The following is a 21504-nucleotide window of genomic DNA, read 5'->3' as shown; positions in this document are numbered from 1 at the left end:
GGTGATGGGGATTAAGAAGAGCACTTGTTATGATGAGCACTGGGTATTACATGTAAGTGTGAATCCCTAAATTCTACTCTGAAACCAAGATTGCTAACTAACTAGAACTTACATAAAAACTCAAGACAAAAATCTACATTAAGAGACATCATAATTAAATGTCCAAAAACTAAAGACAATGAAAAAATATTTAATTTTTTTATTTTTAATTGAATTATAATTGACATACAATCTTATATTAGTTTCAGGTGTGATTTGAAAATTATCTAGATTTGATTATATAGATTATGAAATGTTCACCACAGTAAGTATACCTACTATGTGTCAGCATAAAAAGTTATTATATTATTGACTATATTCCCTATGCTATCCTTTCATCCTTGTGATTTATTTAAAGCTGGAAGTTTTGTAACTCTTAACCCCCCTTTACCTATTTCACCCATCACTCACCTTTCTCCTCTCTGGCAACCACCAGTTTCTTCTATATTTTTTAGTCTGTTTCTGGGATTTAAAATTTTTTTACATTCCACATATAAGTGAAATCATATGAAATTTATCTTCCTCTTATTTCATTTAGCGCAATATCCATAAAAGGTCCATCCATATTGTCACAAATAGCAAAATTTTCTTTATGGTTGAGTAATATTCCAACACACACACATACCCCTTATCTTCTTTATCCATTCATGTATCAATAGACATTAAGTTGCTGCATTGCTTCTTGACTATCGTAAATAATGCTACAATAAGCAAGATGAATATATCTTTTTGAATTAGTGTTTTTAGGTTAGTTAGTGTTTTTAGTTTGTTTTTTGGTAAATATGCTGGAAGGGATTACTGGATTGTATGGTATTCTTATTTTTAATTTTTTGATGAACCTCCATATTCAAAGAAAAAAAAATTTAAAACAGCCAGAGAAAAATGAAGCCTTATGTATAATCAGAAAACTGAGAACTCCACTTTTGCACAGGATTTAAAAGATAAATGCATAAAAAAAATTATAAATCTATGTTAATGGGTATATAATATATAAGAATGTAATCTGTGACATCAGTAAAACATAATGGGGAAGGGAAGAAGCAAAGCTGTGGAAGACTAGGGTCCTTTCATGACAAAATAAAGTTGGTGTTCATTTTTAATAAATTGTTTTTTAACCCTAGTATGGTGCGAATGTAAAATGGTATAGCTGCACTGGCAAACACTATAGGGTTATCTCAAAATATTAAAAATAGATTTGCCATATAACGAGCAACTCCACTTCTAGGCAAATACCCAAAAGAACTGAAAGCAGAGACTCAAATAGATATTTGTACACCCATGTTCACAACAGTATTATTCACAATAGTCAACACATACAAACAATTCAAAGTACAATTCACAAAGTAGACAGTACAAACAATTCAACAAGTACAAACAAGTCCATCAAAGAATAAATGGATAAACAAAATGTGTATTTTATCTTTTTAAAGATTTTATTTATTTGACAGAGAGAAAGAGATCACAAGTAGGCAGAGAGGCAGGCAGAGAGAAAGGAGAAACCAGGTTCCCTGCTAAGCAGAGAGCCCGATGCAGGGCTTGATCCCAGGACCCTGAGCTAAGGGCAGAGGCTTAACCCACTGAGCCACCCAGGTGCCCCCAAAATGTGTATTTTAACTACAATGGAGTATATGCAGCCTTTAAAAGGAATGAAATCTGATACATGCTACAACATGGGTGAACACTGAAAACAAATGTTTAGTGAAATCAACCAGACACAAAAGGACTAATATTGCATGACTGTACTTATACGAAGGACCAGAAATTTTCAAATTCATAGAAATAGACAATACAATTGGTGGGTGCCAGAGCTAGTGGGAAAAAGTAAATGAGGAGTTAGTGTTTCGTAGGTATAAGAGTTTCAATGCAGGAAGATGAACAAGTTCTGAGAATGGATGATGGTGATAATTACATAACAGTGTGAATGTACTAAATGCTACTGAACTGGCACTTAAAAATAATTAAAATGATAAATTTTATGTTGTATATATTTTACCACAATTAAAACTAAAACTCAACACATTTCTTTTTTTGGATTCAGACAAGATTATTCTGAAATGTATGTGAAAAGACAAAGGACTAGAATATCTAATTTGAAATTAGATATTTTGGGCACCTGGGTGGCTCAGTGGGTTAAGCCGCTGCCTTCGGCTCGGGTCATGATCTCAGGGTCCTGGGATCGAGTCCCACATCGGGCTCTCTGCTCAGCAGGGAGCCTGCTCCCCTCCCTCTCTCTCTCTGCCAGCCTCTCTACCTACCTGTGATCTCTCTCTGTCAAATAAATAAATACAATCTTAAAAAAAAAAAAAATGTTTTGAAATTAGATATTTTGAAAAGGTTAAACTGGAAGGAATCAACCTACCAAATTCACAATATATATGTGTAGTAATCAAGGCTGTGCGGTATTATTGGACAGACAGACATATACAACAATGGAACAGAATAGAAAACTCAGAAACAGACCTACAAATACACCCAACTGATGCTTTTACAAAGATGCGAAAGCAATTCAGTGGAGGAAAGATAACCTTTTCATCATATGGCAATGGAACTAGATATTCAAGAGGCAAAGAAAAAAAAACTTGACCTAAGGCATATACCTTGTATAATAATCAACTCAAAATGCATCATAGCCTTAAATGTAAAATGAAAAAACAATAACTTTTAGAAATAATATAGGAAAAATCTTTGAGACCTAAGTCTAGACTCTGTGTCTAACAGATCCCAAAAATGTCATTCACAAAAATGAAATATTAATAACTGGAATTCATTGAAGTTTGAAACTTTTGCTGTTTTCAAACCTGTTAAGAGGATGAAAAGGCAAACTACAGAATGGGAGAGCATGGGTGCCTGGGTGGCCCAGTGGGTTGGGCCACTGCCTTCGGCTCAGGTCGTGATCTCAGGGTCCTGGGGTCGAGTACCGCATAGGGCTCTCTGCTCAGCTGGGAGCCTGCTTCCTCCTCTCTCTCTCTCTGCCTGCCTCTCTGCCTACTTGTGATCTCTCTCTGTCAAATAAATAAAATCTTGAAAAAAAAAAAAAAAGGAATGGGAGAGCATATTTGCAAATCACATATCCAACAAGAAACTAGTAACTAGGACATATAAAGAATTTCCAAAACTCAATATAAAAACTTTCAATTAAAATATGAATGAGACAGGATGCCTGGGTGGCTCAGTTGTTCATTAAGTGTCTGCCTTTGGCTCAGGTCATGATCCCAAGGTCCTGGAATCAAGTCCTGTGTCCAGCTCCCTGCTTTGCAGGAAGTCTGCTTCTCCCTCTGCGCCTCTCTCCACTCATTCTCTTACCACTCTCTCGCACTTTCTCAAATAAATAAATAAAATCTTTTTTTTTTTTTTAAATGTCCTATAAGGGGTGCCTGGATGGCTCAGTGGGTTAAAGCCTCTGCCTTCTGCTCAGGTCATGATCTCAGGGTCCTGGGATAGAGCCTCTCATCGGGCTCTCTGCTCAGCAGGGAGCCTGTTTCCCACTCTCTCTCTGCCTGCCTCTCTGCTTACTTGTGAACTCTCTCTCTCCGTCAAATAAATAAATAAAATCTTTAAAAAAAATTTTTTTTAGGGCGCCTGGGTGGCTCAGTGGGTTAAGCCGCTGCCTTCAGCTCAGGTCATGATCTCAGGGTCCTGGGATCGAGTCCCGCATCGGGCTCTCTGCTCAGCAGGGAGCCTGCTTCCCTCTCTCTCTCTCTGCCTGCCTCTCTGCCTACTTGTGATCTCTGTCTGTCAAATCAAATAAAATCTTTAAAAAAAAAAATTTTTTTTTAAATGAGGAAAAGAGTGGGGGAGGCACTTCATAAGATATTCAACCTTATTTAAACTTAGGAAAGAGCAAATTAATACCAAACAAATATTACACACCAGTAACATGGCAAAAATTAGGCTACAGCATCAAATGGAAGGGAAAATCTGAAATACTAGAAACACATATTCTGTTGCTATGAAAAATCTGATACTTTAATAGATCATTCCAAACTGTTTTCCAGCAACTGCATCCTCTTTTCATGGTCATATAAATTGGTTCAATCACTTTTGAAAGAGTTTGCCATTATTCTACTCCAGTTGAATATATGCACTGTCCTAAAACCTATTCATTCCACTCATAGGTATATACACTATTCTCCAGGACCTACAGAAATTCACAGACATATACAACAATGTTCTTAGCAGCAGTGTTAATAATAGTCTCAAACTGTAAATAATCCAAATATCCATTAGCAGTAGAGAGAATACATAGTAGTGATATGTTCATAAATGGCATCCTATACAGTAACTAAAATCAATGAATTTGATACATGCAAGCTATTTGTGTTAATGAAAATAAAAAAGCAACACATAAAAATTATGTACAGCATAATTTCATTTATATGAAGTTCTAAAACAGGCAAAACTAAACTGTATTATAAATAGGGGCACCCGGGTAGCTCAGTAGGTTAAGCATCTGCCTTTGGCTCAGGTCATGGTCCTGGGATCGAGCCCCACATTGGACTCCCTGCTCAGTGGGTGTCTGCTTCTCCCTCTGCCCCTACCCTGCTTGTGCTCGCTCTTAAACTCTCTCTCAAATAAATAAAAATATTTTTTAAAAAATAAAATAAAGATGCATAAATAGCTGAAAAAAGCTAAAGAACCAAGGAGAGGATTATTATAAATTTTATGATTACTTCTGTGAAAAACGAGAGGGTTCTGAGAGGGAAGTGGTACAGGGGAAGGCTTGTGAAGGTCAGAAATGATTTTCTGCAACTGAGTTTGATTAAACAGATTAACTTTACAAGTGCTTGTTAAACCATACACACTTTATGTATTTATATTTATCTCAACAATCATACCCACTTCACACACCACACTAGGCATATATGCAATGCAGCACACGTTGACCTTTCTATCAAAATTTTAGCTGTTATCTTTGGGTAATAATTCTATTCCTCTCATTTTTACATTTTCCAAATTTTCATCGATAAGCAAACATTACTTTTCATAATGGGAGTAAACACATTCTCCCAACAACATAATGAACACTGCAGAAAAATTATGGCAGCTTATGTTTATTGAATGCCTTTTGTGCAATATGGTATACTACAATCTTTAAATACATTAACTCATTTAAGATTAAAAACAACTCTAAAATGTAGTTATTATCAGTCTCTTTACAGAGGTGGTTGCCAATGCTCACATAATTATAAATGTGAGGGCTAATCTGCCCAAGTCTGAATGGAACGGCCTCCCCATTCTTACACAAATTCCATTAGCTGAGAATTCACCTTCCCCTTACAATATTCTGTAGCATTTTCTTCATCTGATATTTAATTCATTCATTTATTCAACAAATATTTATTTAGGTCCTACTATATTCCAGGTACTGTTCCACATACAAAATACATAAAGGGGCAGGAAGGGGGAGGGGAGATATACAAACGGGAAATGAAGTCTAAGTTTACATTTTGGTGGGGGAGACAGACAATAAATAATTTGAGATAGTAATCAGTTCTATGAAGAAAACAAAACAGTAGGACAGTGATTGGGAATAGTAAAAACATCTGGGCCTGAATGCTAAATAAGCCATGTGAACTACTGGAAGGGATTCCAGGTGGTGGCAGCTGTAAACATAAAAGCCCTGAAAGGGGAATGAGCTTGGGCATGCTTCACGAATAGAAGCAGAAGTAGATGGATACTCTGCCTGTAGTATGATGAACGAAGAGGACAGATGGTGTATCTTGCAGTCCAAGCAAAGAATTTAGATGCCATTTTCGATGTAGTGGGAAGTCACTGGAGGTTTTTAAATAAGGGAATGTCAGAGTACGATTTATCTTTTTTTAAAAAAAAAGTTAGGACCTATGTCTAGGAAAGACTTGGAGGGAGAGAGGGTTGGGAAATGTCAAGAGTGGAAGTGGGAAGACATTAGTTTTTAGTAAGAAATCCAGGGAGGAGATGAAGGAGCTTGAACTAGAGTGGCAGCAATCAAAATGGACAGTAGTCTTCAGCTCTCAGATACATTCTAAGGATAGACTGGATCAATGAGTATCTATATCCTCACTTAACAACTATTCATTGCATGCTGTAAGACATCAGGCACTGTTCCTATAGCTGCTGGGGACACAGAATTGAACACAGCATATAGGATTCCCTGACCTCAAGGAGTTTATGTATTACATACTGCAGTGAGGGGAATAGATATTTAATAGGTAAATAAAAATATCTTATAATGTCAGATAGTAAGTGTTATGATGACAAATAAAGAATGATAGAAGTGGGGTAACATTTTAGATAAGTCAAGGAAAGACTTTGCATAATGGGTGACACTTAAGCAAGGAGTTAAAGTGTAGCACAAGCCACACAAATGTTTGGGAGTAAAGCACTCCAGGAAAAGGGAAGAGCAAAGGAAAAGATCTTGAAATAAGAGTATGTGCAAAGCAAATGCACCTAGGGCAGGATAAGTGAGAAAGTGGCAGAGCAGGCCCAGATGCTGGTAAGAGAGCAGATCCCATAAAGCCAGGAGGTAAAAGAGAAAATTTTGAATTTTGTTTTAAGTGTGATGAAAAGCCATTAGAGTTGAGAACAGGGGAAGGATTCCTGATTCACATTTTAGAAAGATCATTCTGGCTGCCTTTTTGAACTGTTGAAGGATAAGTAATATGAAAAGAGAGGTAACAACAGTGCCTACAACTAGAGTGCTTCTAGTAGAAGTGTGAAGTAGGATAGATTGTGAATAATTTGTTAAAATCTATAGGATTTGCTGAATTAAATGTACAGTATGAAAACCAAGTCAAGAAAGATTTCTAGGGTTTTGGCTTAGAGAACTGGAGAGCTGAATGCAGCATTATTGGCATAAAGAGAAACTAGGGAGGAACAGGTTAGAAGACACAGACCAAAAGCTGGTTTTGGTCACATGTTCACTATGAGTCAAGTAGAAATGTCAGCTTGGCTGTGTCTTTAAAAGTCTAAAGCTCACAGGAGAGGCCAAAGTCTGAGATAACTGTTCTTGAGAGTTACTAAAGACAATTTTCAAGAACAAAATTTTTCATATTTGAGAATTTACTGGCTCAATTCTTAGGAGTCACCTATCACTTCAAATGTATTTCTCCTATGGATATATTGCAGTTAACACAATTTACCAGTATACACTAATAAGCAATAAACTCTAACAATAAAATTTCACAAGTTCTTAGTTTCAGACTAAGATGATTAATTTTATAAATTACCAGGAAAAAGGAATACAAGGCCCAACCTAATACATTCAAAAATTAATATATATTTTATCAGAAGAACAAAGTCTTAGTAAATCTAATAGTAAAAGAATTAGGAATCAGATCTACTTTTTTCACAGTTTTCTTACTTCTCCTTCCTCTTTTATTTCCTACTACCTAGAAGCTTGGTCACCAAGAAGTCCACAGAGTTAGCTATTCATTTTCAAAATAGAATTTATTTCTGTAATAAAGAATTAAAATATGGCTGTGAAAGTAGATAATAATATAGAAAAATATTTTAAATGTGCAACAGTAATTTTAGAGTAAAGGTAGTTAAGCACTAGAGTCCATGCTCAACATCTACTTGAAAGACCAACCAGTATTTTATAATGGAGAAAACATATCTACTTGTAATTTTAATTAACAGTTATAATTCAAAAACAGATTTATATATCTGATAAAGCCCTTGTAAAAATATAAATACAAATCTTGAGGATATATTTTTTAAAGTTGGCTTCACTTTATAGACTGAAAAATTTACTGTCCAAAAGTCACAGGATTGCTTTATTACTAATCCATCCATATAATTAAATCAACATAGAGAAAATATACCTACTTTTTGGATGAAACCAAATGTCTTGTCAATAATGCAACAAGAATATCATCTTTCATTACATTGGCTGGTAAGCTCATGTATCCCCAAAGCTTGGTTTCCATCACATGGGTCTTTAGACACTAAACACAGGATGAAGAAATATCTAACGAATTCTATCCATCGGTTCCCCAAAGCTTTACTTACAGTGAAGATATAGATGTTGTTTGTATGAAGAACATGCAAAAAGAATTGGAAAGTGTTTGGCTAGAGGGAAGTCAACTCTGTTCAGAGACTATTGTTTGCAGTTTGCAGAATAGGTTAATCTTCTCTAGGAAGAATAATGTCAACATAGCAGCACTATATTCATCAGGAATCCAATGGATCTCTCATGTGGCAGGAAGCCAAACCTTCTGGCTGCTCACAACATCACTCAGCTTCCCTTTAATCTTCAGGAAGTGTCTCTTGAATTCTAATCCATCACCCTATATTAAGAATAATATCCAAAAATAATATAAAAAAAACAGACTGCCATAAAATCAAACTCTCTTTAGTGGTTAAGAGACAAACGTCCTTAGCTATGTCCAACTACAATTCTCATCGGTCCTCTTATGAAGACCAAATATCCTAGAAGAAATGGCTACATAAATAATTCCAACTTGCTTTTGGGCCTATCACCATTCCCAACACACTGGGCTCAGAGACAGAAACAATTACACCTTGTTATTTAAAGCATTGCCATCTAGGGACCTAAGTCACTGTTTTCCATTGGCACTGGGGGTTTAATTTAAATTTAAATTAAGCTACACAACTACACTGAAGTCTTGTCAAAAAAAGCCAGTCATTCAGTTATGAGAAGGATTTCATTACACTAGAATCTTAATAATTTAATTCCATACTAAGCATCTAGACAATAAATTTCCAATTTTAGAATGTGACCTATTTCTCCAACCTCCTTTAGGATCATGTACAATCTCTCAGGAAACAGAAAAAATGCTTTTTTGGTCTTATATACCAAGGCCAAACTATAACCTCAGAATCAGTAATTCCTAAAGAAATAATCAGAAATGTGAACAGGACTCCCTCTCTCTCTCTCTCTCTCTATATATATATATAAATTATAGACTTATAACAGATAAATGTTCATCAGTTATACTGTACATTTTGACAAACATAATTGTTATTAAAAAGATATATATATGGATTAAATAAGAAATTTAGAATGATTTAAAATATTCAGGGTAACTACTGTTGGACAGTATAATTTAGGATTATTTTTATTTTTACTTATTTACATTTTCTACAAAAAACTTCTATAATAAGGAAAATGTCATTTGGAAAAACTGTTTTAGAAGGATAATGACAAAACAAATGTTCAGAACACTGAATGAAAAAGAACAAGTTACCACATATTTATAAATGCCATGTATATAAATTTAATACCATTTAAAAAATTCTACCATAACGAAGACTACCATAATGAAATAGTATAAAATAAGTCTCTGTTCTCTCTGGATGATAAGATCAAACTTTATTCCTATTTTCTCCATTTTATATTTTCATATTTTTAGGTTTCTATAATGAACATTGTATTAATTGTATTGTATTAATATTAATTGTATTGTATTAATATTAATACTTCTTTAATATCAGCAAAACAGTTAAAAAAAAAAGTACCTTAGAAAGCCGAAAGTCAACCAAGATCTTCTCATCCATTTCTACCAAATTCACTTTGAAAATCAGTTTATTGTTTCTCCTATCAGTTGTTGATACAGTAACCTAAGGCAATAAAAATAAGTTTAGCCCAAATTACAAAACCATTTGTAATACTTCTCATTTCAAGGAATGACTAAAAAACACACTGGTATACCACAATTGTGCAACAGTGAAACCTCATGTTCTGGGGAAGTACAAGATGCTTCACACATACACTGCTGGTGGGAATGTACAACAGTGCAGCTGCTTTGGAAATCACTTGGCAGCTCCTCAAAAAGTTAAACATAGAGTTACTATATACCTTAGCAACTCCATTAAGAGGTATATTACCTAAGAACTTGGACGTGTATTGTTATGGGTTGAATTGTATCCCCTCAAAATTCATATGTTGAAGCCCTAACCCCTCAGAATGTGACTGTATTTGGAGACTGGGCCTTTAAAGAGGTAACTGAGTTAAAATGAAACCACTAAGGGGGCCCTTATCCAATATGACTGGTATCTTTGTAAGAAAAAAAAAATTAGGATACAGAGAAAGAGAGATACCAGGTATACATGTGTAAGGAAGAAAGGCCAGATGAGGAAGCAGCAAGAGGGCTGCTATCTGAAAGGCAGAAGAGAGGCCTCAGAAGAGACCAAACCTCCCAGCACCTGGATCTTGGACTTCCATCTCTCAAATTGTGAAAAAATAAATTTCTGCTATTTAAGCACCTAGTCTGGGATTATTTTGTTATGACAGCCCTGGCAAAGTTCATAAAAAACTTGTATAAAAATGTTCGTAGGAAAAAAAAAAAAAATGTTCGTAGCAACATTACTCATAATAGCCAAAAAGTAGAAACATCTCAAATGTCCATCAACAGGTAAATGGTTAAATAAAATGTAGACTTCTATCCACATAATGGAAAATTATTCTCCCATAAAAAGGAATGAAGTACTGATAAATGTAAACAACACGGATTAACCTTGAAAACATGCTAAGTAAAAGAAGACAGATATAAAAGGCCATTTATATGATATTATATAATTCCATTTATATGAAACATCCAGAATAGGCAGTCCATAGAAACAGGAAGTAAATCAGTGGCTACCAAGAAATGAAGGGAGGAAAGAATGAGGAGTGACTGCCAATTGCCATAGAGTTTATTTTCGGGGCAATGGGATGTTCTGTAATTAAATGATGATGGTAGCACAATCTTGTGAATATACCAAAACCACAAAATTATACACTTTAAAATGGTTAAAAAGTGATGATTTTTAGATTACATGAGTTTCACCTCAATAAACCTACTTGATTTAAGAAAAAAAAAAAAAAAATAGGGGCACCTGGGTGGCTCAGTGGGTTAAAACTCTGCCTTCAGCACAGGTCATGATCTCAGGGTCCTGGGATCGAGCCCTACACCAGGCTCTCTGCTCGGCAGGGAGCCTGCACCCCCCCACCCCCATGCCTCTCTGCCTGCCTTTCTGCCTACTTGTTATCTCTCTCTGTGTGTCAAATAAATAAATAAAATCTTTTTTTTAAAATTTAAAAAAAATAAAATAATAAAATAAATTACCTATACAACTGAGAGGAAAATCTGGCTGGCCTCAGATTTCTGCATAGTAACAACTTCCCCTACCTTTTAATTTTGAAAGCTTACAAATCTACAAAAAAACCCTGAAAGAATCTACAATAAATAAATATATATTCTTCACTGGTCTTAACAACATAGATAAGTATATGTTTATTTGACTTTTTTTAATGTGGCTGTCTTTTTTTTTTTAAGTTTTCAACCAAGCTACTGAAAACAAACACTTCACTTCAACATGTTTCTCCTATGAACAAAGACATTCTCCTACAAACCACAGTATTATGATAACACCCAAGAAATTTGGCACTGATACAAAAATATTATTTAATACAAAACCATATTCAAATTTCCCCAATTATCCCAATAACATCCTTTATAGCTTTTTTCTTTAAATCCATGATTTAGTGAAAAATCATGCATTACATTGTTTTTCAGACCTCTTTAATATATAATATTCACCTCCACTTGTTTTTTGTAACATGAGGTTTTTGAAAAGCCTAAACACATTAGAATTTCAATGTTACAAATATGCTATAATAATATAAACAACAAAATATGGTAGGCGGGAGCAGGGGAGATGGAAGAAATACGGGATTGTTAATATATTCATTTTTCACAGAAGGGAATCTTTCCTACTGTTACAATAAGTATATACCGTTTTTAAAAACATGACTTGCAGGGCACCTGGGTGGCTCAGTGGGTTAAAGCCTCTGCCTTCGGCTCAGGTCATGATCCCAGGGTCCTGGAATCGAGCCCTGCAAAGGGCTCTCTGCTCAGCAGGAAGCCCGCTTCCTCCTCTCTCTCTGCCTGCCTCTCTGCCTACTTGTGATCTCTGTCAAATAAATAAATAAAGTCTTAAAAAAAAAATGACTTGCTTCTCTTGATATTTTTAATAAACGTAAAAAAGACTTTCAATATTATTTCTTAAGGTAAAGAACATTTTACTTAAGTCTTTGCAATTTCAATTGTTGTTCTTTCTTTACTTATTTTTCTGTCAGAGAGAAAGAGAGAGAGGAGGTGAGAGAGAGGATGAGAGCACAAGCAGGGGGAGTGGCCAGCAGAGGAAGAAGCAGGCTCCCTGCTGAGCAAGAAGCCTAATGTGGGACTCCATCCCAGCACCCTGGGATCACAACCTGAGCCAAACGTAGACTAAACGACTAAGCCACCCAGGTATCCCCCAGTTGTTTTTCAAAAATATTCTGATAATGATCATTTTTTACTTAAAATATTTACATTTTTCTTCAGGAAAATCTATGAAACATACCTGATTCATACAACTCTTTTTCCACTGATAGCCCAATTTCTCACAAGTCTCTTTCAGGCATTGATAAGACTTGTCTGCATCCAATTTGGTAAAAAATCGTGTCATCCTTTTAACCAAGCGCTGCCAAGGGTTCTACATGTCAAACAGAAGAAAACTGAATAAATATGGTATTACCAAAAGCAGTCATATTATAGCTATTTGGTCTGAAAATTCCTTTCTGTGACTTAAGATTCTTATACAGGACAGCAACCTTTAATTCTCTCTTCCTTGTTAAAAAAAAAAAAATGTGTATATGCTAAAGTGTTAATACTGTATTTCTAAGATTTATACATTTGTTTTAAAAAAGGCTTTATGACAAAAACTAGAGGTTCTTCACCACTTATCTGATAAAACTAAATTCCCTTACCTGTGAGGATCCTGGAGTGCCAAGTAATTGACTATTCAGAAGCATGTGATCAGGACATGTGGGTTGGGAAAAACTGATCCCTTGTACCAGTTTATCAATATATGAAGGACTGGTGTCCCATAATGAAAGACCTGTCCGTGGTTCTGGCTGGGAACTGGAATACTTCACATTTTCTTCACTGGAGCATTAAGATATGGGGAAAAAATATATATATATATATCTTCAGGTAAAATCAATCAGGCAAAAAAAAAAAAAAATCAATCAGGCCTTTCTTACACCACTTACCATTCTCACACTGATAAAAATTACATTCATTATTAAGAAAAAATATATAATGTATTATTTTGTATGGGAATATTGCATTCAACAATTAATTATTAATTAATCTTACCTAGAGGCACTGTTCACTGGAGAGAAGTCCAAATTGGATTGAATGTGCTTAGAAAATCTAGTAGGAGACTCTGATACACCACCTGAAGTGACTCGGGGCCTCTTTGCCCCTAAAAAAAAAAAAAAAGTACATTTTGTACATGATTATGTAAGAAATGTGGTCATTATATTTATTTAAGAAATGTGGTCATTATAAACTCAGAATTCACTTGTCAAATTACACATTTCACAAATCCTGACTTATAAGTATGTTCCAAATGTGGGATTTTATACTATAAGGCCATAGCTTTAATGGTACCTTTTACAGTAACAGACAATGGTCTATGAAGACAAAGAGACCAAGTTAAAAAATCAAAACATTTTAAAATAAATAATTGATGGTAATGGCAATAAACATTATGAATCTACTCTATCCAACACTCTTTGCTTTCCTGAAAAAGGTACCAAGAATAATTATTACACAGAATATGATGCCCCTATAAAATCATGGTTACTCCCCTTAGCTGGATCCTCAATAAAGACAGATGGTTCCTTTGTTTCTCTAGTCAGTTTCCTCTCCCTTTCTCCAAATGATTACTTCAAAACTTCTATACTCTTGTTAAATTCCCACAACTACCCATCCTTTTCTCCCTTCCATGCTCCTATCCAAGGCCCAGCCCTCTACTTATATGTGAGCCCCATACCCTCCTTTCTCTTCAGGGATCTTGATGCTCCTTCATTCCTTCTCTCTTAGACCTTCAGCCTTTTCCTCTCAACTGGAACTGTCCCTAAACCATTTAAACACACATAATTTAGCCAAACATTTTATTTATTAATTCATTCATCCAAATATTTTATTAAGGCTACTATGCATCAGGCAGTAAGATGAAAGAAATAGCATGCTGGAATGCTGATGAGAAAGGAGAGAAAGAAAAATTAATGATGTAGGAGGAAGGCAGAAGAATTGCTAGACAATATCCTTGAGTAAACAAAAGAGAACTGGGCCTTTGTTAATATATTCATCTTTGTGCACAAGACAGATTTGACTTCTATCTGGAGCAAAGCGGAGTATATGAGCACAGAAGCACCTGGTCAGGTGAGTATAGATGATGAAGAGAGTTTGTGGAAGTTCTCTTATGATTGTTTCTACTCAGTGAAACAGGAAGTACTGTCACTGGCTGAGAATGTGGATGAGGAAGGAGAAAAAAGAAAAGGTATAAAAATGCGATTTAGAAGCCTCTGCTTTCAGCTCGGGTCATGGTCCCAGGGTCCTGGGATCGAGCCTCATATGGGGCTCTCTGCTCGGCGGGGAGCCTGCTTCCTCCTCTCTCTCTGCCTGCCTCTCTACCTACTTGTGATCTCTCTCTATCAAATAAATAAATAAAATCTTTAAAAAAAAATGCGATTTAGGAGAGTGCGGTTGTGAAAGAAGTGGAGAAATGCACTGTAATTGTCTGGCAGAGTTAAGGGCTCACTTGAGATTAGTGATCCTGAATTTTTAAAGTGAACACTGTTATGCATTTTGGTCTAAATACCATCAGCTGTGCAGGTGTAAGTATAGAATAGGCAGAAGACTGGATTAAACTTGGGTTGGGTTTTGACCAGTAAGCATGATGAAAAGAGAATAGGACCAGAAAGCAGAAGCTGAATATAAAGAAGTCATTATAATGACTGACCTTGGGATTTAAAGTAGTGAGGATGGGGCCATCTGGGTGGCTCAGTGGGTTAAAGCCTCTGCCTTCGGCTCAGGTCATGATCCCAGGGTCCTGGGATCAAGCCCCACATTGGGCTGTCTGCTCAGCAGGGAGCCTGCTTCCTCCTCTCTCCCTGTCGGCCTCTCTGCCTACTTGTAATCTCTATCAAATAAATAAATAAAATCTTAAAAAAAAAAAGTAGTGAGGATAGAACTGAGGACCTAGTGAGGTAGCAGATAAGAGACAGTGAAAAGGAAGAATTAGTGGATTTCATTTCCACTATAGGGTCAAAGGATTGCTGGAGTCAGGGTACTAGAGGAGGAAACCAGAAAAAAATTTGCCAGTAGTCAAAGCAGGATACTTAAAGAGAAGATCATTAGAGAAGAGCAAGGAAATATAAGATCAGGATACTGGAAGAATCATCCAAATGAATATTTAAATCACCAAGAACCACAACAAAATGTACATTAACAGTCTTATTGGGGAGAGTGACAATGTGGCAGGAATTTTCATTAGGGGTTCAAAAGCTGATTGTAACAAGGATGGAACTGTGGGTGGTAATCTGATAATAAGAGATTCAAAATGAAGTCGGGGAGAAATGTAGGAAAAAGGGAGAAAGTGGCAAGGATGTCTGTCCCACCCCATGTTTCAATGGCAGGAGCATGTTGGAAAGAATACATCTACCACTGGTGAGGAAGCCTGTGTTCCCAGGGGAGAGTTGGATTACTATTAGAATAGAATGAAAGGTAAAAGACGCATTTAGAGAAGAGTTAAAAACTCATTCATCTCCAGCCATTGTCCTCTCTCCTTCCATTCACAGCCAGACTGCTTGAATAAGCTGTCTACACTCTGCTTCATTATCTCTCTTTTAGACTATAGTCACTGTACTGGACAATTACTCCCACCTCTCCACCAATCCTGTTCCTGCCACAACCATGAATAATTACTGGGAAAACTTTTAGGCTGCATGTTATCAACTCACTTAACAGTATCTGCTACTATCCTGCATTTTCTTCTCTTAGCTTCAATTCCTCCCTGTTCTCTTGATGCTCCTCCCACCTTTTTGGCTGTTTTTCTCCATCTCCCTGGCCTCTACCTACCACTTAAATATTGGCATTGCGTACAGTTTCATATACACTATTTCATCTACCAGTTTAAATTACCATCTATTTGCAGAAAACACCAAATATCGACATCTCAAGTCTGGCCCTATCTCCTGAGTTACACACATACACAATCCCCTTATTAGACAGTTTTACTTCTCAGATTCACAATATCCAAAAACAAATAAAATTTCCCCCCAATTCTATTTTTCTTGAGTTATATCTCAGTATATGGTACCATCATTTTGAGTTAGTCAACCCAGAAAGGAGTCCTCCTGGATTCTTCATCCTCCTTCATTTTCTATATATGAACAATCACTAGACCTATCAATTCTAATTGGTAAATTTCTTTGAAATCTACTTCTTCCTTTCAATCCCATTGCCACTAATCTCATCCAGGGTACCATCTTCTCACATCTAGGATAAAAAATGTCAAAAACAATGAAAAAAAAAGAGGTAGCCAGAAAGATCTTTTAAAACCAAATATATGATCATATACTTACTGGCTTAAAAATCTCTCAAAAGCTTCCTCAATGGCCTTAAGTTTAAAGCTCAAAATCCTTAATGTGATTTAAAAGTTCCCCCTCCACAATTTGGTCACTACCTAGCTTTCTAGCTTCATCTCAAACTTCTCTCCCTTCTTTATTTGCTCATCTACTCAATAAACATTTACTTAGAGCCTACAATGTACAACACACTGCGCTAACCACTGGTGACACCATGATGAACAAGCCAGACATGGTCCATGCCATACTGGCCTACTTTTAAGTTCCTCATATGTACCACCTTCCAAATTCTAAGACTCTCCAGATGTTGCTTCCTCTGTTCAGAATCTGCCACTCATCTTTCTAGTACTCATCGGGCTAGCTCTCCTTAAATCTTTAGACCTTAGATTTAATGTGATTTCCTCAGGAAGACAAGTTTTTTCTGTTACTTAAGACTTAGTCAAACACTTAGCTATAGTACTCTGACCTTCTATTAATAAAGTTCAAAATTATTTTTTGTATTTCTGTTTTCCCAACTAGACATTATAACAAACCTACATAAAGACAGAAACCACAGACATCTTGTGTTACTGACTTGTAATACTGACTGCAAGTGTCTTTTCTTTCACAGAAAAAAATACTCATTTTTTAGGATATTACCTTTCTTGAGTGGTTTATTGTACCATCTATCTTTTTTGATGTCTGGGATGGTAATCCTTACTGATGGATTCTCAACTAGGATTTTATGCAGCAAAGCTGAAAATAAAATATTAATACAACATTTATAAAAGAATCATGCAGATTAAAAACTTGTGCTGTGGAACATTTTCTCTAATAGTCTCCTTATATCCAAATATTTCTGGGCAAGAGAAGAAATAAACCTACTACATTATTGCTTTAATTTCATGTAGTTGCTCTTTGCTACATTCTCAGGTCTGATTTTTTGTTGTCTGCAAACAAGGAGAACATGAGCCAGTTGCAAATGTTTCTCCCCGTGTACGACATTAACAAAAAGATACAAAAACCCTCATCAATTTTCAATACCAAATGTTACAGTTCTAATGTCAATGTTATGTCCTTATTCACCCAGTTTTATGAGGAAAATCTACTTTCCAATAACTTTTTAAGAGAAAATAACATAAGCAACTATCAACCTAAAGTATCTTATCTTCATAAAAAATTCATGTTTCCAAAACATAAAATTATTTTCTAATGGATCAAGGTTAAAATGAAAAACTGAAACTATAAAAAACACAAAAACACAGGGAATTTTCTTCTAAGTTAGAGGAAGGGAAGACCTTTCCAAACATAACAATACAGTCAGAAAACCACAAAGCACAAAAATAGTAAATCTGAATAAAAATATAAAACTTCTGCATGTGAAAACAGCATAAACAAAATAAAAATGCATGGCAAATTGTGAAAAATATCTGTAACAAATGCAAAGATCTAATGATATTAATGTTTAAAAAAAAAAACAACTCATATAAAGTATTAAGAAAATCTCCCTGGTAGCAGTGAGTAAAACAGATCATCCACAAAAATGGACAAAAAGCTAGCAATGGCTATACCACCTCACTGATATTAAATTTAAAATAAAGATAAGAAATAGTGACTACAGGGATACCTAGGTGGCTCAATCTGTTAAGCAACAGACTCCTAGTTTCCACTAAGTTTGTGATTTCCAAGTCCTGAGACTAGGCCTGATGCTGGGCTCCACACTCAGTGCAGAGTCTGCAGAAAACACTTTCTACCCTTCCCCATTGCACGCATACACCATGTGCACTCTCTCTTTTGAAAATAAATAAATCTTAAATAAATAAATAAAATTAAATAAATAACTATTTGGGGCCTGGGTGACTTAGTCAATTAAGTGTCTGCCTTTGGCTCAGGTGATGATGAGCCCCCAAGTCAGGCTCCCTGCTCAGTGGTGACCCTGCTTCTCTCTCTGCCTGCTGCTCTCCCTACTTGTACATGCGTGCTCTCTCTTTCTGTCAAATAAATAAATAAAGTTTTTCAAAATAACGTCTTTCTAAATAAATAAATAAATATTGAAATCTTTTTAAAAATTTAAAAATTTAAAAATATTAACTAACGAGATTGTACGAAGTTTCTAAAAAGCAATTTGGCCAACTAAGCCATAATAATTAAAAACTGCCTACATCCCTAACACTTCTGGATTTGTTTTTTAATTAAATAATTTAAAGGTATGTGCATTATGTGGATGATCATATCATACGTCTTTAACGAGTGAAAAATTTAAAAAATATACAAATCTCTAAAAAAAGTGAATTGGATGAATATAGTAAACATACCCACATAGTAATATTCCATCACGGCCTTTAAAAACAATAATGTAGACCTAAAATTATAGTCACTGGAAAAATGTCCATGACTATAGCATAAAGGCAAAGAAATAGGTTACAAGATAGCATATGTAGTGTGATCTCATTTTCTATAGAAACATACATACTTACAAATAATATGCATATATAGCAAACGTATATATTTGTTATACATCTTTACAACAGTGTAGAACTGCATATCGAAATATTAAAAAAAGCTATTTCTGAGTGCTGGGCTTATACAGTTGTTGTTTTTTTTAATACTATTTTCTAATCTGCTTGCAAGGATCATAGATTACTTACATGATTATTTAAAAGCTAGAAAGAAAAATATATAAAGAAAAAATTCAATCACCAGGCTTCATTATCTAAGAAATCAGTACTTTCAATCAACAATCCAGTTACCTAGAGGAGCTGAATCAATTTTTTTCCAAGGGTTGAGGTATGTTTTTTTTTCTTTCCAATCAGAGTATTCCTGACAACTGTCACTGGGCTGGTCCCATGGCAATTCTAAAAAAGAAACAAGTCTCAGTTTTCTGAGTGTTCACTTTATCACACAGTAAAGATTTTAAAGGAAAATAGTCAACGATACAAACCCATTAAAAGTTTCCACCAAATTAATTCAATATGATTTTCAAACTAAGAATGCCAACTCACGTAAATTTTAGAGGCACTTCAAAGATAAACCAATTCTGCTCTACCATTTCCAAAATTATTCACATGAATCTTAGAGAGGCTGCTATTGTGATACTTCATACATACCAGGTGCCTCCTTAGCGCAGTAGGCAGCGCGCCAGTCTCATAATAGCTATACATACCTCATTTTTAAAAAGCTTTGGGATTCAAAGTTCCAACTTAGTTATAAATAAATTCACTATTAAAATACTATCACATACGGGATGCCTGGATGGCTCAGTCGGGTAAGCATCTGCCTTCAGCTCGGGTCATGACCCCAGAGTCCTAGGATCGAGTCCTGCACGGGGCTTCTTGCTCAGCGGGTGTCTCCTTCTCCCTCTCCCACACCCCTGCTTGTGCTCCCTTTGGCAAATAAAGAAAATCTTTAAAAAATAAAATAAAGGGGCGCCTGGGTGGCTCAGTGGGTTAAAGCCTCTGCCTTCGGCTCAGGTCATGATCCCAGGGTCCTGAGACAGAGCCCCACATTGGGCTCTCTGCTCAGAGGGGAGCCTGCTTCCCCTGCCACTCTGCCTGCCTCTCTGCCTATTTGTGATCTCTGTCAAATAAATAAATAACAAAATAAAAAACTATCATATAAATATGGTTTCCCTTGGTTTGTTTCATTTATTTTGGTATAACAAATCTGGCTTTCCTAGGACAGGAGTTCCATCAGGATTAAAGAGCTCTTACCTCCAGCCAACATTGCCGTAAGTACTATTCCACAGGACCAAACATCAACAGGTTCTGCGTGAAATTCTTTTCTTTTTAGAAGTTCTGGAGCAACATAAGGTAAAGTACCGCACATCTTGTTCAATAAACGTTCACGATTATTATGCCGAAACACTGTTGCCAAGCCAAAGTCAGAGATTTTGAGGTTATCTAAACCAAAGGAAAAATTGAATGGCACTGGATAAAAATGTTTTATAAATAGATATACTTAAAGGAATTAAGATTTTATTGGAAAATCACTGGTATTACTTACAAAGTGTATAGCACTTTTCTACCTTAAAATGACAAAAAATAATTTTTTTAAAAGATTTTAGTTATTAGAGAGAGCACAAGCAAGAGAGAACAAGCAGGGGGAGGGGTAGAGGGAAAGGAAGAAGCAGGCTCCCCACTGAGCAGGGAGCCCGATGTAGGGGCTCTATCCCAGAACCCAGGGATCATGACCTGAGCAAAGGCAGACGCTTAAATGACTGAGCCACTCAGGCACCCCAAAAAAGAAATTTTAAAAAGAAGAAATAAAAAATATCACATAACTAAAACTAGAAAAAGACCTCATTGCTTCTATTAACTTAAGAGAAAAATCATCAATATACAAAACAGTTTGGACTAGGTTAAAGAAAGAAACGAGTCAAAAGGGATTGCCCTTCTGGAAAAAGGGCACTCTAGTTGTGGTTGAAAGCACAGGCAAGAACTTCATCAACTTGTACAGAGGGCAGGAAGGAGACACCAATAACATGACAGGCACAACTTTCTCAGCAGCAAATAAACCCAGCTGACAGGAAGAAAATATGTAAAGATGTACCAAAGCTTAAGATCCACAAACCACTAGAACTTCTTGTCAAAGTTTAGAAAAGAAGGAACACTGCACAAAAAAAAAAAAAACAAAAAAAAAAAACAGAAAAACAAAAATTTCTTCTAACTTCCTTCCCATCTTTAACAAATGTCCTGTAGGCAGGACTTTCAACTTATTCTGTCCTTAGTGAATATTCACCATAACTGAGTGACACTGTGCTAGCCAATGCAGGTAAATAAATTACTGAAAATTAAAAATAAACAGCCATTGAAAAAGTTATAAAAATACAAAGCATTACAAGATCTTATAGCAAGGGACTCTAATCTAATCTTAGGAGGGAGGGAAGTCCCCCTATTACCAAGGTGTAAAATGGTACAGCCTTTTTAGAGGGCAATCTGGCAATCTAGCAATTTTGAAATAGTCACTCTTTGAACTAGTAATTCCCATTTCCAGGACCATAAACACAGAAACATTCCCTAAAATTCACAAACAAAAGGATATTCCTAGCAATATTATCTGTAAATAGCTTAAATATCCATCAA

At 35.6% G+C, this 21504-nt stretch overlaps 1 protein-coding gene across 2 annotated transcripts in view; it reads right to left on the bottom strand.

The window, feature by feature from the left end:
* Nucleotides 1–5074: 5074 nt before the first annotated feature.
* The window catches only part of CHEK1 (checkpoint kinase 1), a 34267-nt gene continuing 17837 nt past the window's right edge, over nucleotides 5075–21504 (bottom strand). For both annotated transcript variants that reach the window (XM_082683853.1, XM_082683854.1), the window contains 8 exons: nucleotides 20134–20322; nucleotides 19174–19278; nucleotides 17084–17179; nucleotides 13164–13272; nucleotides 12773–12950; nucleotides 12367–12498; nucleotides 9499–9600; nucleotides 5075–8306 (listed from right to left, as the gene is read on the bottom strand). In XM_082683853.1, coding sequence (XP_082539979.1) covers nucleotides 8211–8306; nucleotides 9499–9600; nucleotides 12367–12498; nucleotides 12773–12950; nucleotides 13164–13272; nucleotides 17084–17179; nucleotides 19174–19278; nucleotides 20134–20322 — 1007 coding nt within the window. In that variant the 3' untranslated portion in view covers nucleotides 5075–8210. The remainder of the gene's footprint in view (nucleotides 8307–9498; nucleotides 9601–12366; nucleotides 12499–12772; nucleotides 12951–13163; nucleotides 13273–17083; nucleotides 17180–19173; nucleotides 19279–20133; nucleotides 20323–21504) is intronic.

The sequence above is a fragment of the Mustela nivalis genome (genome assembly GCF_964662115.1).
Source record: "Mustela nivalis genome assembly, chromosome: 9".
NCBI classification, from domain to species: domain Eukaryota; kingdom Metazoa; phylum Chordata; class Mammalia; order Carnivora; family Mustelidae; genus Mustela; species Mustela nivalis.
Note: the sequence above shows the minus strand (reverse complement) of the source record. Positions and strands in the feature narration are given on the sequence as shown.